Source organism: Cetorhinus maximus, chromosome 17 (assembly GCF_964194155.1).
Source record: "Cetorhinus maximus chromosome 17, sCetMax3.hap1.1, whole genome shotgun sequence".
NCBI lineage: Eukaryota > Metazoa > Chordata > Chondrichthyes > Lamniformes > Cetorhinidae > Cetorhinus > Cetorhinus maximus.
The window spans coordinates 97251161-97276299 of NC_135895.1; the positions used below are offsets into that span (position 1 = coordinate 97251161).

Genomic DNA, 25139 nt, shown 5'->3' on the forward strand with positions numbered 1-25139 from the left:
GAGGGCACAGATAGGCACGTGGGAGTATCATATCATCACAGAGACTTGGCTAAAAGGACAGGACTGGCAGCTCAACATTCCTGGTCATAGCGTATTCAGACGAGTTAGAGAGGGGGATAGAAGAGGAGGGGGGGTTGCAATATTGATCAAGAAATCAATTACAGTAGTGAGGAGGGATGAGATCTTGGAAGGATCATCACATGAAGCCATATGGGTAGAAGTAAAAAACACAAAAAGGACAAACACGCTGTTGGGTGTGTACTATAGGCCCCCAAACAGTCAGGGAGAGATAGAGGATCAAATATGTAACCAAATTTCAAAGAAATGCAAGAATAATAGGGCAGTAATAGTTGGGTATTTTAATTACCCAAATGTTAACTGGGATAGTTTTAGTGTGCAAGGTAGGGAGGGAGCATAATTCTTAAATTGCATCCAGGAGAACCTTTTTAGTCAGTACATAGAAAGCCCAACAAGGGAGGGGGCAGTTCTGGACCTAATATTCAGAAATAAGCCCAGGCAGGTGGAAGGCGTATCAGTAGGGGAGCATTTTGGAGATAGTGACCACAACTCAGTTAGATTTAGGATAGTTATGGAAAAGGATAGGGTTGGGCCGGGAATAAAAGTTCTGAACTGGGGAAAGGCTAATTTTACTAAGATGAGATGCGATTTGGCCCAAGTGGACTTGCAGACAAAACTGTATCAGATCAGTGGGAGGCATTCAAGGAGGAAATAGAGAGAGTACAGGGCAAATAGATTCCCGTAAAGACAAAGTGGGGGACCAAGTCCGGAGAACCCTGGATGTCAAGGGACATAAAGGTTAGGATTAAGAAAAAAGAAGAGAACCTTATGGCAGACACCGAGGGCTCAGTACGGCAGAGTCCTTAGAGGAGCGTAAAAAGTGCAGAGGGGAACTTAAAAAGGAAATTAGGAAAGTTATGAGAGTGCATGAGAAAGCATTGGTGAGTAGAATAAAGGGAAACCCAAAGGGGTTTTTTAAATATATAAAGAGGAGCAGAATAACTAGGGAAAGAGAAGGGCCAATTAGGGACCATAGAGGTAATGTGTGTGTGGACCCGGAAGATGTGAGTGCAGTGCTCAATGAATACTTTGCATTGGTCTTCACAATGGAAAAGGAAGACGAAGGTGGAAGGCTGTGAAATATTAGAGGAAATTAACAGAGAGAGAGGAGGTACCAGCGGGTTTAGCAGCTTTAAAAATGGATAAATCCGCAGGCCCGGATGAGATGTATCCCAGGCTGTTGATGGAGCCAAGGGAAGAGGTAGTAATTTTCAAACCCTCTCTGGCTACAAGTGAGGTGCCAGAGGACTGGAGGGCCGCTAATGTTGTCCCATTATTAAAAAATGGAGGAAGGGATCAACCAGGAAATTACAGGCCAGTCAGTCTAACATCGGTGGTGGGGAAGTTTCTAGAAAGAATTCTGAGGGACAGAAAATATCTGCACTTAGAGAGACACGGATTAATCAGGCATAGTCAGCATGGATTTGTTAAGGGAAGGTTGTGTTTGACAAATTTGCTCCAATTTTTTGAGGAGGTAACCAGGACTGTTGATGAGTGTAATGCATTTGATGTGGTCTACATGGACTTTAGCAAGGCTTTTGATAAGGTCCCTCATGGCAGACTGATCAAGAAAGCAAGGGCCCATGGGATCCAAGTCAAAGTGGCACATTGGATCCAAATTTGGCTAAGAGGCAGGAAGCAGAGGTTGATGGGAGAGGGATGTTTCTGTAACTGGAAGCCTGTTTCCAGTGAGGTTTCCGCAGGGCTCGGTGCTGGGGTCGTTGCCGTTTGTGGCATACATAAATGATTTGGACTTAATGTAGCGGCTATGATCAAGAAGTTCGCGGATGACACGAAAATTAGTAGGGTTGTAAATAGTGAGGAGAATAGCCGTAAACCGCAGGAGGGTATCAATGGACTGGTCAAGTGGCAGAGCAGTGGCAAATGGAATTCAGCCCGGAAAAGTGTGAGGTAATGCACTTGGGGAGGGCTAACTAGGCAAGGGACTACACTATGAATGGTAGGACCCTGGAAAGCACTGAAGATCACAGGGACCTTGGTGCGAATATCCACAGATCCCTCAAGGTAGGATGGCAGGTAGATAAGGTGGTTAAGAAACCATATGGCATACAAACCTTTATTAGCCGAGGAGGGGGCAGAGAGGTTATGCTGGAACTGTATAAAACCCTGGTTAGGCCACAACTGGAGTACTGCATGCAGTTATGGTCACCACATTATAGGAAGGATGTGATTGCACTAGAGAGGGTGCAGAGGAGATTTACCAGGATGCTGCCTGGGCTGGAGGGTCTGAGCTATGAGGAAAGATTGGATAGGCTCGGGTTGTTTTCCTAGGAGCAACGAAGGTTGAGAGGGGACCTGATAGAGGTGTATAAGATTATGAGGGGCATAGATAGGAAGGCACTTTTTCCATTAGTAGAGTGGTCAATAACCAGGGGGGCATAGATTTAAGGTTAGAGGTAGAAGGCTAAGAGGGGAGTTGAAGGGAAACTTTTTCACCCAGAGGGTGGTGGGAGTCTGGAACTCAAGTCAGAAACTCTCCTAACATTTAAGAAGTATTTAGATATTCACTTGTGTTGCCATAGCCTCCGGGGCTATGTGCCAAGCACTGGAAAATGGGATTAGTGTAGTCAGATCTTTGTTGACCAGCGCAGACACGATGGACTGAATGGCCTCCTTCTGTGCTGTAGGCATCTATGAGTCTATATAAGTTTAACATTTTTATGTGAAAATTACCTGTGTCTAATCAAAAAAAGGTCATGTATTTGATTAAATAAAATGGTGACATTCACATTTTAAGAAAAACTTCCCTGGAAGCAGATTCATGTGCAGAGTAAAGCAGATACATCTCTCACACCTGCAGCTCTTGCTGCTTTTTAGAAACAGTAGATAAATAATTACTTCATCACACATTGGAGTACAACTAGCCCTTCCCCGGTTGAAGTAATAAAATGTGCACTATAGCCAAACAAACAAACCAGTTTTTAATTCAAATCATGTATATACCACTATCTCCTACCTGCTGCTTCAAATGCTTAAAGGCAAAATCTCCATTTTTTGGATCATTCAGAGCTTCCTGCAGTGCAATGTGAGTTAATGTTTGGTCTTTCAGCTTAGAATTCAAACCTGCAGATAATAAAAACAGATATTTTGAAAACCTAAGTAACACGTTTAATTAATCAATTTGGTTTTAAAATTGCTTTGGGCAAGAGTCCCCCGTTAAAAAAAAACTTGAAGGTGCTGTTTTCCAAATCTGTCTTTTTTTCCCTGAAACTCCTTGCTTGAATAACTCCAATCAGGTTTTTGCCTCTTCCACAGCAGTGAAACAGCCCTTATCAAAGTCTCAAATTACATCCTCTGTTACTGTGACCACAGTGTACCATCCCCCCCTAGTCCTTGTTGATCTCCCTGCAGCCTTCAACAGTCGACCACACCCTCCTCCAATGCTTCTCCTCTGGTATCCAGCTGAGTGGGACCTCCTTCACTTGATTCCACTCTTGACTATCTGAGCGTAGCCAGGGAATTTCCTGCAATGGCTTCTCTTTCCAGTCCAACACTGTTACTTATGGAGTGCCCCCAATCTTGGTCCTCTTCTTCATCCACGTGCTGTCCTTTGGCAACATCATCCACAGGCATGATATCAGCCTGTGTACACAGACATCACTCAGCTCTACCTCACCATCACCTGACATCTCCATGGCTCCTGTGGTGTTAGCCTACTTGTCCAAAATCAAGTCTTACACGAGCACCATCTCCTTCAATTAAACTTTGGTAAGACTGAAATTATTGTCTCCAGCCACACCCCCTAAAAATTCTGTTCCCTCACTATCGGCCTTTCATCCCCTTTCCAACCACGGTCTCAGGCTGAACCAGACTGTTCACAACCCCGATCTCCTATTTGACCTTGAGCTGACCACACATCCTGTCCATCACAAAAACGTTTACTCCCACCTCTGTAACATCACTGGTTTCTGGCACTGCTTCAGATCATGTCCTGTTGAACCTCTCCACCATGCTTCTGTTACCTACCATGCTACACCTTCCATTGGCTTCTCATTGAAAACTCTTCTCCTTCTATTGTAAACGACACTAAACCCACTCACCCATCAATCCCCCTTGTGCAATTGACTTGCATTAGCTTTCGTTCCACAATGCCTCAAATTTAAAACCCTTATCCTCATGTTCAAATCCTTCTATGGCCTTGCCTATCTCTGTACTATCCTCCAATGACTGTGTTCTCCAACCCCTGGCCTCTTGTGACTGTTAAGTGTCAACATTGGCTCAGTTCATAGCACTCTTGCCTCTGAGTTACAAGGTTGTAGGTTCAAATCCCACACCAGGGCTTGAGCACAACAATCTAGGCTGACATTCTGGTGCGGTAGTGAGAGAGTGCTGCATTGTCAGAGGTGTCGACTTTAGATGAGATGTTAAGCCGAGGTCCCTAATTCTTCAATGAAGAATGGGTTATGTGGTTCGTGACCTGCAGTGCTGCCTACCCCTGGGAATCAACAGAAATCTGTGCAGTACTGGTAGAAGCAACGGTTTGTGAATTATTTTATCCCCCATAATTCTGGTTGCTAGCTCAGGACCATAATTATTACCTCATTACACAAAAGCCACCAAAATTCTCCAAATGGTACTTTAAATGGAGTAGAAAAGGATAAAAAAGTCTCTTTTTTGAAGAACAATTTAGTCGGGTATTAGTAGATTGTGTAAGGCCATTACCCAAAAAGAAAACAGGAGCATGTAAAGTAGCACGAGAGCAGGCTAATGGAAAAGAGTTGGAGAAGCAAGTCAAGTCAAAATCCAACACACGTGATCCAGAGCAGAGTAATGGTAAAGAGGTGAAATCCAGAAGTACAGATCGTGAACAGAGTAAAAGCAAAGAGAGAGCAAAACAGGCCAAATCGAAATCTTAAAGTCGAGAATGAAGTAAAAGCAGAGACCAAGAAAAAAGGGCCAAATCAAAATCTAGAAACCAAGATAGAGAACAGAGTAAAGACAAAGATAGAGGGAAAAGGGACAAATCTAAAAGTAAAGATAGGGTAAAAGAAAAAGTAAAGAAAGGGAAAAACATATGAACTCAAGAAGCAGAGGCAGGGAACAAAAACACAAATAAAACTGGGTTAACCAGTAGTAATGATGCAGGACAGGGCAAGGGTAAAGATCAAGAAAGAGCAAAATCCAAAAGCAAGGAAAGGGATAGAAGTAGGAACAAAGAAGGTCAAAGGAATAGAGATAAAGAACAGAAAAAAGAGCACAATAACAAAAAAACACTAATCTACACTGACCATAATCCGCTAACGTTCACTGAGAAGTTTAAAACTTGAAATGCGAGACTGTTTAGATGGGGTCTATTGTTTCAACCATTCAATGTAAAGATTGTTCACATTACCAGTAAAGATAATGTGATTGTGGATGCATTGTCCCAGGTGTAAATTACTGAAATTAGTTAATACTTAAGACTGTATAAGGGGGAAGGATGGATGAATGTGTGTAAATCTCGTGTTTGTTGTCTATGCATCACATACCCTGTGATGAAATATTTTTTAAATGGAGTTTCATCTTTTTAAGGGTGGAGGCATGTAAAGAACATGTTTTTATTTTTTCTTGGACTGTGGCTTTAAGGTTGGACTGTGGCTTTAAAAACTACCTTGGCTGCAGTTTAAAAGAGATGTTCAATGGAGCAGGAAGAAGAAAATCTACAATGTTGCTATCCTGGAACAGTGTGCGCCAGGTTGGACAGAATGGTGCTGGAAAGGAGACCTGGTTTAAGAGGGAACTGCCTAGCGACAGCGTTTTGATTGGCTCCTGACTAAGTGGCCAGGTTGTGTGTGAGGATAGTCCAGTAGATCAGCTCCTAGCTGAAAAGAGGAAAGACCTGAAAACTTTCTCTTCTGTGTTTTGTAAGACTCTAATAATCCTACCATAGTAGCTAGTCTTACAAAACGCAGAAGAGAAAGGTTCCAAGTCTTTCCTCTTTTTGGCTAGAAGCTGATCTACTGAACTATCCTCACACACAACCTGGCCACTTGGTCAGGAGCTGGCTATTCCTCACATCGCTGTATCCTCTTTCATTGAGAAACCCCTATCATGAGGAAAAGGGGAAAGAACACCAGTAGAGACATTAAAAGCAAGTTTCAACCAGAGAACCATAGACTGCAAGTGCTAGGAGACCACCCCGTGTCAGCCACAACAATCTGCAAGGAATTTGGAAGAAAGCAATCAAAGTTAACTCATCTAATCCTGAACTCCAGAATGGTGCTATTGAACTGTTTTATCTCACCCTTAAAATCCATATTTTGTGTGTCTTATGTATGTGTGTGTGTGTGCGTGCGTGCATGTGTATAGGGGTTTAATAAGGGGTAGAGTTTAAGTTATAGAGTTAAAAGTTAGCAGTCCTATTTCTTTCTTTTGCAGCTGGTTACAGACAATTTGTTTAATAAACAGTTATTTACTTGTTAAGTTTACAAACCTGGTGCTCATATTCTTTTAACCTAAATTAAACATTTAGGTAGAATTGGGGCAATTCAGTGGTCTGATTAAACTTTTCACATTTGACACGGCTTGGGGAGCAGTGGGGCTTGATATTACAGCGCATTATCCCCAGTGAGTCGTGACAATATCAATGATTAAAATTCAAATGGAGGAATTATGAAATGATAAAGATCTTGTTAAACAAATGTTAAACAATATGAATGCCTCTCCTATACAGGTTGGATTGTCTTTTTCTCTTGGCCAGTAGCCAGTTAACAGGGATATTCAATTTGTTCCTCTTGGATTTGCTTATTTTGATAAGTGCTGAACTACCAAGATGTCAAGAAGTTCTCTTAAATTATATAGCACTTTGCTTTTTTCAGATATTCATATGCATGGTTTCATTAAAATTCTAAGAAATAAAAGTCTGTCATTACATGTTTCAATCCTCAATCTTTTTTTCCCCAAAGACACCCTCCATCGCATGCTGCCTTCTGGTAAAGGAAGGCTGGTCTGAGTTCCAGAATTCACAGGTGCCATTTCCATTGGTTTGTCCTCGAACAATAGAAAGTACGTTTCACAAAGAGTGAGCTAGTCTGCCCACCCCCCAACCCAGCCCATAAGGTTTGGCACAACATTAAATGAATTTCAATAAAAGTTGAAGTATTAAGAAAAGAAACAATTGCTGAGCAAAAATGGAGCAATGTCATAGAAATAAATTAAGTTAAAAAAATGTAATTAATAAAAATGACCAGAGTGTGAGAGAGTCAGAGTGAGAGAGGGTCAGAGTGTGTGTGCCAGGCCCACTCCCAACCTCAGGGTGCTCACTCACTCACCTTCAACTACTGAGTGGGTGTGTGTATGTGTTGGTGTGTAGTGATGAGAGTGAGTGAGAAACCTGAGGGAGTAAGGCAGATGCACACTCACTCTTCTCACTCACACATTTTCACTCACTTCCACCCACATTCTCACTCACTCACTTCCTCCCACCCGCACTCTCCCTCCCACCCATTCTCTCACCCCAACCCTCCCACTCACTCCCACCCACCCTCACCCCCTCCCCCTCCGCCATCCCAACCACCCCCCTGATTCCCCCCCAACCAGCCGATTTCATTAGGGAGCCTATCAGCAGCAAATATGGGAGAGAAACAGTTTGTGATTGGAGGCGCGGTTCCTTTCTGAATCTTCCACTCTACATACTTGTCTGACCGGCATTTTGTAAACTAGCTCAGGGAGCTACATAGAATGGCCTCAGGAGCCACAGTCTGCTGGTTCGACAAATCTTGTCTAAACTAATCCAACTGAGTGAATTGTCTGACACCTTCAGCTTTGTGGGGTAACTACTCCTATGAATAGAACTATTGCACATTTTTCTACTTTCAAAGGACTGAATGTTTAGGATGTTTGCTGTACATTTCTGATGGTTTTTTCTTAAACATAATCCTAGACAGCATAATATGCAAGTTAAAATTTTCTTTAGTTTATACAACTTTCCTTTAAGCTGTGTATACATGTGGCATAATACTCACTGCTAGTTGCCTTTAGGAGCTTTTTGATCATTTTCTCCAGTTCTTCTTTGGACAGAGCACAAATAGAAACCTTGGATATATTTAAGAGACAGAATAATAAGTTGCTTTACTGAAGAGAAATTAAAGGTAATCATTAAAGAATACTTATCTGATTTTCACCTCATGGGAAGCTGTACCTGTTGTCTGGGTGTCTCCATTGCATCCTCGTAACCCCCATTGATACCTTTAATATAGTAAATCTGAAATGTGAAAAACAAAGTAGGAGTAACAAGGATTAGAAAAAGATTAAAGAAATTAAATATAATGCATTTCATTGTAAGATTCTGTATATGGTCTCTGTTAGTTTAAAAGAAAGAAAATATGTAAATAGAAATTTTAAAAGAACTTGATTTTCTGGCAGGCACATAGGAATAGAAGTAAAAAGCCAAAAGCTACTGCGGATGCTGGAAATCCAAAACAAAAACAGAATTACCTGGAAAAACTCAGCAGGTCTGGCAGCATCGGTGGAGAAGAAATCAGTTAACGTTTCGAGCCCTCATGACCCTTCGGCAGAACTGAAGCATAGCTCCTTTCTCCTAACTATGCTTCAGTTCTGCCGAAGGGTCGTGAAGGCTCGAAACGTTAACTGATTTCTTCTCCACCGATGCTGCCAGACCTGCTGAGTTTTTCCAGGTAATTCTGTTTTTGTTTAGGAATAGAAGTAGGCCATTCACTTGCTTCAGCCTGTTCTGCCATTTTATTAGAACATGGCTGTACTCAAACTCTTTTACCTGCCTCTTCTCCACATTTCTTGATATCTTTACCAAACAAGAATCTATCAATATCAGTCTTAAAAATTTCAATTTACCTTGTAGGTTACCACAACAATAAATTCTGCTTAAATTCAACCTCGATTCTGGTGGGATCACTATTTAATAATGATGTATATATGGAATTTTGGGCGCTCACATTGGGTTTTCCATGCCCTTTATGGTTGCTATGATAGAAAGGGTGGTACAACCTGTACCCTGGAACACTAACTTCCTTCTCAACCAAGCCTTTAGTCACCTAATTTAACTGTTCAAACTCCTGCTTGTTGTCCACTTGCCTCTACTAAAGGCTGAAATTTAAATGCACATTGTTTCAGTGTGATAGTGCTCCATTCTCTTGTTAACTCATGACTAAATTGACTAGTTTACCACACATAGGTGCTTTACATGATTGTGATTAGTACTTGTCGGGCACTACATAAATATCGCACATAAATGAAAGCCAAACTTTCTATATTTGAATAAAATCAAAGTTCTTGGAAGTACTTAATGTAGACCAAAAGAAAAAAAACTGACATCTTATAAGACTTACAGGTTTGGGTTTTTCCCTTGAATTACACTTTTTCAGATGCTTTTCTAGTTTGTCTTCATCAATTGTGCTGGAAAAAAATAATTGTACTTTATATATTGTAGTGAGTAGTTAAGACTCTAATCACTTTTGCTTCAGTATTACGTATTACTTTTAAAGTGCAACAACTATATCAGTGGTACATCTACACCCCATATGGAGATGAAATTGAATCTCACATAATACATTTTTTTTTGCTAAACTACCATTAAACGTAAAACAAGGGATGTTATCCCCCCAACGCAATTTCTGTTGTACTAAAGAATAAGTCTAGGAAGTACTAAAGGATAATGTTAAAGAATATCTTAACCAGTAAATGTCACAGGGTTTAACAGAGTCAAGGAAAAAAGGAGTTTGCTATAAGCATGGTGAATTTGAAAGACACCTGCAAATGTGGAGCAGTTCAAATTAAACAGTTGTAAATCAGGGTAAAGGATTTGCACACTCTAAAGCACTGGAATGTGCAAAGATCTGCAATTATTTTAAGCAGTTTAGAGGAGGTGACTGAATGTGTAGTTGGTGGGCTTGATGACGTTTTTGCAGGTGGAAAGATATGAAGCAAGGCAATAAGATTTAGGTTCAAAATTCAACAGTTTAGGGGTATGATGATTGAATGCTCTGCCAAGAATGGTAGAACATTGGTGGGTGGCAGGATGGGGAGTATGAGTGTTCAGTAATCCAGATTCAGAAGGATGAAGAGAATAGGCTAGGACATAGAGATAGAGGAAGTCAGAGGCTGGGGAAAGGCTATTTAGGCATTTATAGATGATGAGAATTATTCAATCCATGCACTGGGTGAAAGGAAATTAGTGGAAGTTGTTAAAGACAGGATTGATAAAGAAATATGATTTACTTAAAGATGCAAAATGAACAATGGGTAAATTAAGACATCCAGGATAGAGTTAAAGAGAGACTGTTGTGAACTTTGTAGAAGTAGAACCTGAAGATGACAAAGGCCTGAATAAGAATTTCAGTAGCAGTGGGAAAGGATTGAAGTGTGCATGGTTTTTAGTGGAATCAGCTGACCTTCAAAATCAGTAGGATGTCAGCCTGGAAAATCAATTCAGGAACAAATTGGACACTGAGGATACATACTATTTGGTGTAACTGAGTAAATATGGTGGGCGGGCGGGCGACAGCAGAATGATGAAATTGGGAGCTGGAGTTGAACAGAATAGCTTCAGTATTGCCAGCATTAAACTGGAGAAAATCCTGGTTTATGCCTCACTTGATATCAGACAGCACAGTAGTCATCTTTGAGAGTTATGGCAAAGCAGGATATTGTTCAGTGCTAATGCAGGCGTTTACTTATTTTTAAGGATAATGTAATGTGATGAAAGGAACATTCCTATATTGATTTCATACAGGTTTTAGAATAGCTAGATTTAAATTGGAAGCTATCCTTTGTAACAAATATGGATAGTTGACTTCAAACAGTATGCCTGTGAAAGGCAGAACTAGTAGGAGGTCACATGCTCAATTTATCTTGAATTAAAGGTGACAGTTTAAAACATACATCTGTAAAACCATGTAGTTGTAACACACTTACCAAAAGATGAATAAATCTGATAAAGCAGCAATAATTTCACATTTATGATGCATGATATTTGATCTTGTTTCTAGCTATAAGATTATGAAAACCTAGTTGCCAAGCTTTGGCAATACTCATCAATTGAAGGGTTCTTGAGCACAGTATTTCGATGGGAGCAGCAATAAAACCACAGAAAGAAGACTGAGCAGATTGACTGGAAAGACCATCTGCTCTGCCAAGGGTACTCAACCCAATTGCATGACATGCAAACTTACTAGGTTATTGTCCATAGGAATGCTCCTCAATTGCACACTAGTGAAAATATGGTCAATAATCTATTAAAGCTGGTGCATATCATCCAAAAAAGCTTTGATTTTTTTTTTTCTGTAGATAGGAAAGAGGCAAAGGGCAAGATGTTGCTGAAAGGCCACCATCCAGCATCTATTGCACTTGGCTGACATATCCTCACTGCAATATTCCAGAACCTCTTATGTCCGCAATATTTCTGAAAATGCCCTGCAGAGATTAGGTCGCTGGTGATAGGGCTCCTAATGCTTTGCACAGAAGTGTGGACAACTCCTTCTTATCATTGCTTTTCTTCCTATCCCACAGCTCATTATTGTTCTCCAAGGCAGGTTGTCTTTTCGTCCCTCCCAGAAGATGACATGGTTTTGGGTGGAGTGGGGTGGAAGTTAGAGGGGAAGGAAGTAGCGTCTAATCATGATGCTCCAGCCATCAGGTATCAAGAGATGGATCAACTGGTCTTCTGCTGCTCATCATTTTATCTTCCTAATGAACAAGGTGGACACTTCTGTGGAAACAAGGGCAACAATATGTAATAATACATCAATTTAAAATAGAAATAGGTACTGATAGACACTACCAAGACAAAAAGGATTTATGCAGGTCAAGTGCATTGGTGGAGTACTTCTAAAAGACTTTCTATATACATATTAGAGACTTTATAGTTTTATATAAATGATGTTGCATAAGTTGAAATTTATGCAGAATGCTAGTCAGTAATAGGACAAATACGTAAAACTTAAATACAATATTTACTTACCAGACTACAGGTATGAGCGAGATGGGATTTGTTCCTCAGCAACTAACTTCAACAGCTTCATTATTATTGTTTCTTCAGGCTATAGATTACTTTTTTCTCCCAGTGAAACTGAGCCTCCCAATGTACTTTTCAAACTTCATGTGTTGATGTTGATATTCTTTCTTGCCATCCTTTTGATATTATGCTAAGGAATTTTTGCCGTCCTGAAGCTTCAACGAATTTTAAATATTTATTGTTTTTCTTATTTTAGTGATCCATATGCAAGTCTTCTCTCTGGAGTAGATAGTGTCTACTACATCAAGAAGAATTTATCATTGCACTCAATACATTTGCACATTTAATATTTTTGTTACGACCATTGATTCAGTAATTCCAACCAGTTAGTGGTAGAGTGCTATCTGTTTATAGAAACTTGCAAGAAGGAATAACTATTACAAGTTTGGAAAAGGAGCAGTGGGAGCATGTTATAAACCCCTTCCCCTATTGCTTTAAACATTCAAATGAAATACCTGCCTTTTCTTGTAGCACTTTGCTCATTTCTTCTTCTAAAATGTTATATTTTAAATGAAAATTATGTTTTAAGTATAAGCTAACACCCCAAGATCTAATGGTGATAATGAACTCCAGTGGGTGTGCAAGATCAGGGTTTTTAACCAAGGGCAGAGGAAAGAAAAGGACTTACATTTACAGGGTATCTTATCACGTCTAAGAAAAGGCCGAAAGTATTTACATACAACAAATCACCTTTAACCTGCAGCAACTTACATTATACGATCAAAAATAGTAAGCATTTTGCACAAAGCAAGAACCAAAAAAGTAAGGAAATGCATGGTCAGTTAATCTGTTTTGGGTGTTGGCAAGTATGAACAAAGAATATCAACGAGGACTTCCCTTTTCCTAATATTGCATTAGGACTTTTAATCTTGTCGTAAACCAGTGATCAGGCAGTCAGGTTTGACATCTCATCCAAAGGATCACACTCCCTCAGTATGTTACTAGAGTATCAGACTAAACTGCATAGTTAAGTCCTGGAGTGGGACTTCAATTGACAACCTTCTGACTCAATGAGAGTGCTACCAGCTGAGTCAAGCTGACCATTTAATTCATCTTTAACATGGTTAAAATACACTCACAGCAGTTAATTTCTGCCCATTGTACTTACTGTTTTGGGTCAAGGGGACATGGAATTCTTCTTCTTTGGTTTTCACCCTGCAAGGAAATATTAAAAATATTTAACTTGAACATGTGAATTGGCAAACTTTTTTTACTTGGGAAATTGATAACAGCAATTAAATCTCCAGTTAACAATTAACGATCCACATTGCTCTGCACATTTCAGAATGTTTTTCAGAGCTCAACTTTAGAACTACAAAAAAATAGTTCAATTTTTGGTGCATTGACATTAAACAATAAAGGATAAGTATTGGACATTTACGTCTCAGTCATTTATATATATTACACTAAGTTGTAAATGAATTAGAATGTCCTACAAACGAACATCAAGATGACTAAATGCATAATTTTTGATGGCCCACCAATCAAGCCTTTGCTCTTGGCTGCAGCTCTCTCCCTGGCTGCTTAATCAAATTTAAGCAATCTGCATACACTTCAACATTCAGTTTCTCACAAAGCAGGAATAGAGTCACTGATAAACAGAATAAATCACAGAAAGTGAAACTAAAATTACAGAAATATTAAATAATTATTTTGCTTCAGTATTAATTAGGAAGACAAATCAGGTGGACATGAGATTGGAAGATGACATCAGAAATGATAAACCACATTTTAAATAAATAAGGAGGAGAAATATTAAATGAATTAATCAAACTCAAAGACAATAAAATCCCTGGGCCAGGTGGATTGTATCCATGCATTTTAAAGGAATCTAGGGGAGAGATAGCAGAAAGTGCATTTTTAACAATTTGTTAGAAAAATTGTCAGTAGACTGACAATTTAGGATAGAACATGTTCAGACAACTAGAGACAGCTGAACATCTGTGGTAGGAAAGATAATGAAATCTTCTATTAAAGGAGAAAATGGAAAAACATCTAGAAACCAGAATATAATAATGAATAGTTAACATGGATTCAAAAGGGACAAACTTGCTTAACTAATCTATTGAATTCTCCGAAGAGGTAACAGAGAGTAGGTGAGCGTAATGTCATAGATGGGATACATCAAGACTTCCAAAAGACCATTGATAAGGCACCATATAATAGACCTATTAATAAGGTCAGAGCATGCAAAGTCAGGGGACAAGTAGTAGCATGTTAGTTGGCTGCAAGACAGAAAGCAGAGAGTAAAGGAGAGCTACTCAGAATGACAGAAGGTGGGAAGTGGGCTCCCAAAAGGATCAGTGCTGGGATCCCTGTTGTTCACAATTTATATTAACAATTTAGACTTCGGAATAGAAAACACAACTTGTAAACACAACTTCAATACCAAACTGGGAGGATAGTCAATATGGAGGACTGCAACAAATTACAGGGTATTAATAAACTTTTAGTGATGTATATCTGAATCCCTAGAACCTTTTGCTCCTCTACTTACTCTTATTTTCCATAAATTAGATGGCCTCCTTATTCTTCTGAGCAAAATGCAACATCTCACACTTTAATCTATATTCAAGTTAATTTACAACACAAATTTATTCATGTCTATCAATACTTAAAAAGGAGTTGGACAGTTACATGAGAATGATAAACTTACAAGATTACAGACAAAAAGCAGGGTTGTGGGACTAGACATGACTGAAAGAGTCAGCACATGCACAACTGGCCATATTCCTTGGAGTTTAGAAGAATGAGAAGTGATCGAATTGAAATATTTTGACAGGATAGACGCTGAGAAAATGTTTTCCCTGGCTGGAGAGTCTAAAACACAGGGTCACAGTCTCAGAATAAAGTGTCAGCCATCTAGAACTGAGATAAGGAGAAATTTTTGAATGTATTTACCCCAGAGAGCATTGGATGCCCAGTCATTGAGCACACTGAAGGTAGGCTGATAGATTTTTGAGAACTAAGGGAATCAAGGGATATGGGGAAAGTGTCAGAAAGAGGGTTGAGGTAGATGACCAGCCAAGATCTTATTAAATGGCACAGCAGGCACGAATGGCCTACTCCTCTTACTTCTCAAGTTCTTATGAACTGTGTATTGCCCTGCAAGTTTCTATGAATGTCTTCTTGTAAGTCTTCCTCAGTATCAACTATACATCCCAAACGGAGGTGTTTACATTGTTCCTGTGTTAAGGCTTGATGTGTCAGCCATGGCTCAGTTTGTAGCACTGAGTCACATGGTTCCAAGTCCCATTCCAGGACTTGAACACAAATGTCAAGGCTGACACTCCGTGCAGTACTGAGGGAATGCTGCACTGTCAGAGATGTCATCTTTCAAATCAAAGGATAAACTGAGAGCCCACCAGCCCCTTCTGGTGGATACAAAAGATCCCGTGACACTATTTTAAAAAGCAGGGAAGTTATCACCTGTGTGCTTGCTAATATTTTATTCCTCAATCAACATTAGAAAACCTTTTTTTTTGGTCATTAACACGGTTATATTATGCCACATTTCACTGCTGCATTGCAATCATGTACCCAGTAACAATGAATGATCTCTGCATGTTTATCAGCCACATGGAGCAACAGCAAAAAAATACACTGGATGAAACTCCAGCATTTTGAGTCTAGAGTGTGATTATTTTCTAACTTATGAGAACCAGAAGGTACAACAATCATATCGCTGTTTGTGGGAGCTTGCTGTGCAGATTAGCTGATCCATTTCCTACATTAAAAGTGATTCGACTTCCAATGTATACTATAAAAGGCTTTGAGAGGCCCGGCGGTGGTGAAAAGCACCATATAAATACAATTTAAAAAATATTAAAATGACTACCAAGGACAACTGTTCGTTGTCCCTTTCTAATTAATGAGCAGTTGGCATACTTCACTTTCTGGTGCTGTATTCGCATGTTCCCCACAGAGACGCTTCCCTTCTGCAACAATCATTTTGCAATATCTCTTCTTCTTTTCCACGAAGTACCCGCATCTCCCTGGCAGAGGCGCCTGGATGCCATTTGCAGCCTTCTCGCCGGTCATGTTGGCAGCGACTCCTGCACCACCTCAAAAAAGAAAACACAGGCCTGTGCCAGGGCCTCCCGCTTTTCAAAATGACCCCCCCACCCCAAAGCATAAAGCTAGTCGCAGGGGCGCGTGAAATGAAGTGTTCTGCAATCTCGGAGTAGAGGTTTACCAAGCTAATAGTAAATGAGACGCTTTAACAGCCGCACCTCCCAGTGTAAAGAACCGCAGCCTGACTGGGTATGCCGGAAGAAGCAGAGACCGAAGGTTAAAGGTTAGAGAGCGGCGAGGCCCCGCCCACCCCCGCGCAGTAACGGCCGTGCGCGAGGCCGAGGCGCCAAGTTTTGAATGTGGAGAATCCGCCATGAGCCAGCAACTCTTCAGTGAGATCGTGCGGGTCGTTGTTCGATGTAAAGACTGCGAAGAAAGGTGAAATGGCTGCCCTATAATCGGGGATGGTTGTAGGAACTGGTGTCTGTGTAAGGGCACCCTGACTGGGGACCGGTAATCCATTGGGCTGTTTTAAATCCTGCATCCTAGATTTTTAAATAAGGTTTAGTGTTTTAAATGTCTCTTTAAAGGTTGCCTGGCACACGCCCAATGGACTGGGGCCTCTGTCCATCCATCCATGGTATTATGGTTCAAAAACGTCGCCTATTTTCACGTATCTCACCCTGAAAATAAACACAGCCACTTGCCTGTGGGTTTGTGATCATAAATCCAGATCCTACAGTTTCCTGCTTTGACAGATGTGCTATAAATGGTCGTGGTGTCTTGCAGTAGGATTTGTACTGTTCCCTGATGACAAAAGATTATATCTTGTATGAAAAATCAAAGTCTCAATCTTACCTCGGGTGGACCAGGTTTCCTGGAGGCGGCACTCACCTGTACCCAGTGGTATCTTTCTAGCTTTCAGTGTACCACTAAACACTGGGGAAGATTTGTGAAACGTGATCTTGTTGTAAGTGCTGTAGTTTGCACCTGTATACTATACAAAAAATGCAAGTAATGCTTGGTACAAGCCTAGGGATAGGAAAAGTAGGAGAACTAACAGTATGGTCTGGTGCTAAGCATTTGCTAGCAAGTTATTTAAGGAGTGATATTGCAGGAGGTCCTCATGTAAGACTACAGTCTGCTCTTTGCTGAAATTTTGAAAGGAAAGAAAATTAAAATTAAAAAGTGCATACTTCCTTGATGTCTGAGGTGAAATTTTGGGAAATATCTACATTCAATATGCTGTCAGCTCATCTGGGGTTAATGCTCCCATTGCTATACTATTAACTCCACTGGAAGTCTGCGTGTGTGTATTTTTATATGTGGTTTTATTTACAACACACACATGTACTTTATCTTGGTGAGGGATGTAAGGCCATTTGGAGGGGAGGGAATCATAGAAAGAAAATATAAGAAAGGACATTAAAGAAGCTCAGACTATTGAAGCAGCACACTTCATTACATATTATTGTGTGATGTAACCTGGTGCATAGAATTCAAGTTACTATCTCTTTCAAAACTGCTGCCATTACTCCCTCCTCAAAAAACATACACTCGGCCCCTCAGTCCTTGCAACCTATTGTCATTTTTCCAACCTCACTTTCTTCTCCTTGAACATGTTTTCGCCTCTATGCGAAACTGTGCCTGCCACAGCACCAAAATTTCCCAAATCAAAATCACCAATGACATCCCCTCTGACTAGTGGAGCATTCTGCCTCATCGCCTATGACTTTCTGCAGCTTTTCAAATGGTTGCTGACACCATCTTTCTACAGTGCCTCTCCTCCCTGGACCAGCTCGGTAGCACTGCTCTTTCTTGGTTCAGCATCTCCACACTGCTATCTCTAGAGTTCCTGAAGGGTCTATCCAAATTCCCCTCTCCTTCATCTACTTCTTCCTCATCTGCCCTTGGTGAAATCACCAAAAGATATTGGGTCAGCTTCCATGAGTATGCTGACAAAACCCAGATCTACCTCTACAGCAACTCTGTGGTGTAAAACTGTTTACCTGACATCCAGTCTTGGAGAAGTCACAATTTTCCCCAGTTAAACATCGGAAGAATTGAAGCCATTGTCTTCAGTACTTGCTACAAATTCATGTGGTTGCCATGATTCCACCCCCTTCCCTGACTATTGTCTCAAACTATTGCCTTAAAGCTGATCCCAAGGCTGACTGACTGTTGGTAAGGGGTTACATGTAGATAAGGAAACAATGTGGCAGAAGGCTCTAGAGGTGACAGTGTGGGAGACAGAGAGAAGCCAATGTTGGAGAAACAGTGGTTATAATTAAAAAGTTACAAATGAAGCCATGCAATGGATGCCTCATGGAGTTGGAGAGGTTTTGAAGGAGAATGGTGTGAATAACTGTGTAAGATACTGGGAAGCTTTCTGCTTGTAATCCAAAATCACCTATCCAGTACAGGTCCCATTACTGAGCATGGTAAATCATCAACAATTTTCTGATGTACTATGGCTTGCCTACTTCAGGTATCAGCTTACTAAGTCTTCTATGAAATTGATTTCAATCTCCTCTCACTAGACCTATCATCTTTGAGGTATGTTGATCTCAAAAAGACTCAATCTGCTTCAAAAAGGATGGTTTTTGCCTTTGGTTAAAATTTTTAAAAATATCTATTTGCAGGAGAACAACTATTCGAGTAACTGTTGAGCTGCATTGTGCATCTAATCCTGTTTACAAAAAGGTTAGTGAGTGTTTCAAATATTTTTTTAAAAAATTGTTCCTCTTGTGCATTAAGTCTTGGAATATACTTCAGGTCTGTGAAGTATCCTCAATTATTGCAGTTTGCTGTCTAAGCATACTTGCCCTAAGATTTGCCATCTGGTATTGATTCCTTGCTAGGATGATCATCACCAATGTTCATGTATGAGCCTTGACAGTAACTGTCACCAAACGTTTTTGAGAGGAGGGCATCACAGTTAAGCCCAATTTTTTTCTCCATCTGACACCCACTTCCCTGTCTGTCATCACATTCTATGGTCATACATGAATGAGCACTTTGGTGAGGTACCAGAGGGTGACTGGCATGCATGAACCACACTTAGGCAGGAGTATCATAGTGATAAGAATCTAAGGTTTTGAGAACTGTTATTATTGAAAAACTTTTTTTATATAGTGCGTAGCTACACATTTAAATAACCTATTGGCTCAGGCAGGTTGTCACTTTCCTGAAGGTGCTTGCAGTCTAAGGTTTAAGTTTCCTATTAGATTTAAGGATTGTCTTTTAACAACAGCAACTTATATTTATATAGCACCTTTGACATAATGAAACATCCAAGGTGCTTCATAGGAGCGTTATAAAACAATGTATGACACTGGGACACATAATGAGATATTAGCTCATATGAGTAAAAGCTTGGTCAAAGAGGTAATTTTTAAGGAGTGTCTCAAAGGTGGAAAGTGAGATGGAGAGTTCTTAAAGTGGGGGGAGTGTTATGAATACGTAATTTCATGATTCATGTGTTTTAGGAATATAATTTTTAGTTTGGGGACTGAAATTTTTACATGTAAGATTAATGAAAATTCCTGGTTGAGAAGCTGCTAAACAAACCCAGAGTAATTGAAATTCAAAGGATGGCTTATGTTTATTTAATCAGGTCAAAGTTGGAAGTGGGAAAACTCTAAATAATGGATGACTCCTCTCTGAATTTCTTGGTGGAGATGCGATGTCTACAGCTGTGTCCATAAGGGGTTTAAATTATTCATATGATTTCCCAAAATAAAGGGAAGGTTTGGGAATTGAAGATAATTAGTTTAAATCTCTATCTGGGACATCTCATATATACCACGTTGTTGCGGAGATAGATTGTAGGGAGGTTTATTTCTTGGTTTTGGGTTTTGTCTGTATGTGATTTCCCACAGATAAAAGTTATTTGAAGCCTGGAGCAGCTTTGATTCAAGCAGAGAGGGAATCTGCCAGGAGCTGTAGATCAGTAGCAGAGGGCTATCAGAAACCAAAGGTGCCGCCTGATTTGGAATCACTAAGTAAGAATACATCTCTTTACTAAACTTTCCTCCTTTAAGACACTCCCTTAAAAATGACCTCTTTGTGGTTTGGTTTCATACATTGTTTTATAACGCTCCTATGAAGCACCTTGGATGAACTGGGGAGTCCACAATCATGAGGTGTTGGAGGGTCGCCTAGCTGGATGCTAGTGGAACAACCCCAAGAAATCTCATGTTGGAGAAGAATGGGAACACTGGAGAGTCAAAGTGAATTTCTGAGAGCTGCGGCACAACTTGGTTTGGTCCCAGGAGAAGTGAAGTACTCTTCAAGATCCTGTAAAGTATAGGGGAACTTAGGGGAACTCTTGGGTGCAAATAGAAGTGTACTGTTGAGATTTTCTGGAGTAATATATAAGTGTTTACGAAATGTAGTGTTTGAGTTAGTAGCACTTTCTCTCATTAGTGCTTGTACAGTAAAGGTTTTTTGTTTAAATTGTGAAATTGTGTGATATTATTCTTTCAGTTATTAACTGGGAATCCAAATTTCTTTTTAAAAGTTACTGGTCTCCACTGAGATCATAACAAGAGAAAGTTGGGTAGGCAGGGTATGCAGAGATTCAGGCCAAGGCAACTGAAGGGGTGGCTACCAATGGTAGAGCGATTAAAATCAGGGATGCATAAGAAGCCAGAATTAGAGGAGCGCAGATACCTCGGAGGGTTGTGGGGCTAGATGAGCTTACAGAGATAGGGTGGGGAGAGGCCATGGAGGGATTTGAAAACAAGGATGAGAATTTTAAAATCAAGATGTTGCTTGACCAGAAGTCAATGTAGGTCAGCGAGCACAGTGGGTGATAGAGGAATTGGACTTGCTGTGAGTTAATACACAGGTAGCAGAGTTTTGGATTACTTCAAGTTTCCGTCGGTTAGAATGTGGGAGACCAGCCAGGAGTGGATTGGAATAATCAATTTTAGAGGTAAAGAAGGCATAGATGAGGGTTTCAGTAGCAGGTGACCTCAGATAGGGCCAAAGTTGAGCGATATTATGGAGGTGGAAATAGGAGGGTCTTAGTGATGGCGTGAATATAAGGTTTGAAGCTCATCGCAAAATTAAACATGACACCAAGTTTGTGAACCAACTGGCTTAATCTCAGACTGTTTTCAGCGAAAGAGGTGGAATCTGTAGTAGGGAATGGAGTTTGAAGTAAGGATCAAAAACAATGGCTTCAGTCTTCTAAGTACTTGTGGTGGGTAAAGGACTTCTCTGGTAAATGCAAAGGTATTTATGATCAGATTTGTACTAATGGAACTAAATGTAAGTAATTTTTCCCAGTTTAAGGTGTAAATTGTAGCATTAACACAGCTAACCAGTGGAACAACTTCAGCAAATTAGTTTTTTAATTGCAGGATTTGGTAGTCCGGTTAACAGATGATATAGATCCATTTTTTCTTTATAACTTGATATTAACAGAAGAAGATTTTCAGAGGTAAGCAATGGTTTACTTACATATTTACTATATTTAGTGATGTTCTTATTTTGATGTAGGGCAATTTAAGAGATTGTTTTCAGCTTCACTATAGTTGAATGTCAAGAAAAGCATTCTGCACAAATTACATTTGATGAGGGAGCACTTTCACACTTATTCAGATTCCAAATAGAAATAAGAGTTGCAGTTTGTTATGGCACAAAGTCTCAGAGGGCCACTTAGACTCTCTAGAGGCTTATACTTCTGTGCTGCTATTTAGATACCTTAATCTGCTATTTTGTATAGAGGATATTATTCTGAATCATGCTCATAATTATTTTTCTCCTGAAGCAACCATAACCACTTAATTTTTTTTGGTATCTGTATTGTAAAACAGTGTATTTGTAATGTATAGTTGCCATAAATGTTTTTCTCAATCTATTTATTTAACTTGTCCAAAGTTGACTGAAATTTGTCTTGGCTGATGACCTACTTTTTATTAGCGCCCCAATATTTTACTGCAATTCAATCAATCTAGCATTGGCTGATGTCAGCTCTTCGTTTCATGATGTATGCCAATGCCATGGAATGTTCCCAGTGATATGTTCATGAAACATGCCGGCATTGCCTTCCAGGAATGCTAAAACCAGAATTGTGAAGTCTGCTTCAAACTCAGCAAAAGTAGTGAATCAAGGGTATATTAAGGTCTATCTAGAGTATATTTTTCTAGCAAAGAAGAATGTCCTAAGCTTAGTTCTTCTAACTGCAAAGAGAACATGAACAGTATTTATTTTATGAAATACATTTGTAGATTTCAGGTCAGCAAGATAACCTGATTTAGGTCATGTAGTTGTAGGAAACGGCAGATTCAAAACTCATCTGTTAGGTTGTTCAAGATTTATGATATGTAAATACTTGAGCCAGCTGTTAAATGTAGCCTGCAGAATTTTGATTTTTGATCTCTCCATTTATAGCTTAAAAAATCAGCAGGGACTCTTAATAGAATTTTCTGCATTCCCACAAAAGTTTATAGACCTTCTACAGCAGTGCATCCAAGAGGAGAACAAAGATGTTCCAAGGTGAGTAGTGTTTTGAAATATTTTGGTTGAATTCTGTAAATATGTATAGATGGAATGTTTGACTCTTTTTTCAAATAAAAAAATAATGTTGGAATGTAATTTCAATTAAAACCAGTATTAGTCTGAAAGATTGTTCACAAGCAACACAATGTATAAATACATATTTTTAAAATCTGCTTTGAGATGGTGAAGACAGAACTTGTTAACAATCAAACAGGACATAGAAACATTAAGAATAAAGAGCCACACCTTGAATATATGTGAGAATGGATTTTTAAAAAATCCTTTTGGGGAATATAGTGTTATTCTATGAAGAAGTGTGTGTGTAAGATTACTAGAGACAGGTTGTCTGGGAGGTTTAAGACATGCAAGGATAGAGGTGTTAGGTTCGCACATTTGTAATGAGATACTATGGTGGGTTTGAGGTACAAGTAAATAGGTTGGATCAAACATATTTTTAGATAAGTTGAGAGGTTGTTGAATATCAAAGGAATGTCAAAGGTGACAAGATACATTTTTGCACCTTACAGGAGTTTCATGGGTAAATAGAAGAGTGTATATTACATTTTATTGACCTGAAAGCAGAGACAAAATAGAAACATGAAAGATTTTATATTTGAAAGGATTCGAGTTTCAAAGATGTGTGAGAACAATGGAACATGAGATGAAAGGTGGGGGTGGGGGGAAGGTATTTCAGAGTTACTGTGGGGAGTTTCGTGGTTGGCTGTTGGCCGTGTGAGGTAGATCTCCTGGAAACAGCTGTAGGCTGGGAGAGGATGCAGTTTGAATCAGCCACCCAGTCAAGCCAGAGAAGTCTTGTGCTGCAAAAAGCAGTCTTGCTCTGAAGCCTTGGATTTCCACAACAGAATGGAAGAGAGTTTAAGAGGTCATGCGATTTGCCTTTAATAAAGCTATAGCAGTTTGCCTTGGGTAATATTACTGGATTTTTATAGTTAAACATCTATAAGGGAGTGTTGTCTGGAAAGTGTTTACTGTGGGTCTGACCATGTAGGGAGTCTTTTGGGGGGATGTTTTGTAAGACTAATTTTAACTGTGTAACTGTAATCTCCTGTGCCTAAGTTTTCTTTTCTTCTTGTTAACAAAACTTTTACTTCTAATTTTTAAAATCCCAGAAGTGTCACTGGACTTCATGCTGCTGAGATCAGTACGTTTTCTTCTCATTTTCAGAATACAAAAAAAGGGATATGGCCCATAAGCCAAGTTTCCCTCTGGGATTTGGTTTGCTCAGCAATTAACATCTGCTGTGGTCATAACATATGTACAACCAACACATAAGAGGAAACAAAACAAATGTATCTTCAATAAGAAAATGGGAAAGGGAGAAAACCACCTGTATATAGGCATATATAAGGCAGTGATTTCTGTGCATTCAGATTTTTTCTAAATTAAAAAAGACAACATTTTGGAAATACTCAGCAGGCAGCATCTGTGAAGGGAGGAACAGAATTAACATTTCAGGTCAATGACCCTTTGTCAGAGAAATGTTGTTTTTGTATCAGATATTCCTGACTTTGCTTACAGAAGAATTGGAGGTGAAACCTGATTTTTGTTTTACTGTGGGAACAGGGGGGGATAATGTTCCTCCACTATACACTACAACTGTCTGCCAGAGTTGAGCAGTAAATAATTTCAGAGCATCCGATGGGGAGGCCAGCAGCAATGATTAGGATCCAAATGAATTTCAATTCCCATGAAGTCTATAATACATTTAAATAAGTCCAATATGTCCAGACTACTTGGCAAGACGAAAAACATGGAGTGTACCCACATCTCTGTTAGCAGCCCCTCAGCTTTCAAGGATTTTGAGCCAATCCTCTTGGCAGCAACTACAAATTATTGCCGTAATTAATTTGTACACGTATCTCAACCAAGTTCTGTCTTCAAATCTCTTTTTTGGTGTGCAGGAAGTTTTTAATCATTTTCCATGTAAGCACAGTTAAGAATGCAGCATTACTGAGGTATGATGTATTAGAATGAGATATTATTATTTATCCTTTTTTTGTAAATTAAATTTGTGCAACTGCAACCTACATGTCTTCCAGATTCTTGCTGCAGTTAGTTTCTTCAGCACCACTATCTAACTATACAGCTGCCTACCTAAATGTTGTGGAAACCAATCATTTCAAACACTTGAATCACCTTTCTTTAAAATTGCTGCATGGAACAGATGTGGAAATAAAGAAATACTTAGCTAGCTGTTTAAAATGTATAAAGGTAAGTTGTTTGTATATGCTCATACTATAGAAATGCATGTTTTTCACAAAGGTAAGAATAAACATCTGGACATCATAGCTCATCCTTTCATGATGCTTCATCATAACATCTAACTGCTTAAAAATTGCTTATTGATATCATATCTGAACTCGCTCTTTACCGTTTGTTCTTATTCATTCTTGGAATGTGGGTGTGACAAAGCCAGTGTTTATTGCCCTGGAAAGTTGGTGATGGGCTACCTTCTTTACAGCGGTTGGTGCAACTGAGTAGCTTTCTAGGCTATTTCCGAGCGCAGGTAAGTGTCATATTAGTGTGG

At 39.6% G+C, this 25139-nt stretch overlaps 2 protein-coding genes across 3 annotated transcripts in view; one reads left to right on the forward strand and one right to left on the reverse strand.

The window, feature by feature from the left end:
- trmt13 (tRNA methyltransferase 13) overlaps window positions 1–16314 on the reverse strand; it is a 32382-nt gene extending 16068 nt beyond the window's left edge. For both annotated transcript variants that reach the window (XM_078561685.1, XM_078561684.1), the window contains exons 1-6: window positions 15956–16314; window positions 13176–13222; window positions 9384–9450; window positions 8219–8281; window positions 8043–8112; window positions 3056–3162 (exon numbers count right to left, since the gene is read on the reverse strand). In XM_078561685.1, the coding sequence (XP_078417811.1) occupies window positions 3056–3162; window positions 8043–8112; window positions 8219–8281; window positions 9384–9450; window positions 13176–13222; window positions 15956–16108 (507 nt within the window). In that variant the 5' untranslated portion in view covers window positions 16109–16314. The remainder of the gene's footprint in view (window positions 1–3055; window positions 3163–8042; window positions 8113–8218; window positions 8282–9383; window positions 9451–13175; window positions 13223–15955) is intronic.
- A 61-nt stretch (window positions 16315–16375) lies between these two features.
- Window positions 16376–25139, forward strand: part of sass6 (SAS-6 centriolar assembly protein) — a 62642-nt gene continuing 53878 nt past the window's right edge. The window contains exons 1-5 of the mRNA XM_078561681.1: window positions 16376–16519; window positions 18724–18784; window positions 21451–21530; window positions 22484–22588; window positions 24652–24823. Coding sequence (XP_078417807.1) covers window positions 16455–16519; window positions 18724–18784; window positions 21451–21530; window positions 22484–22588; window positions 24652–24823 — 483 coding nt within the window. The 5' untranslated portion in view covers window positions 16376–16454. The remainder of the gene's footprint in view (window positions 16520–18723; window positions 18785–21450; window positions 21531–22483; window positions 22589–24651; window positions 24824–25139) is intronic.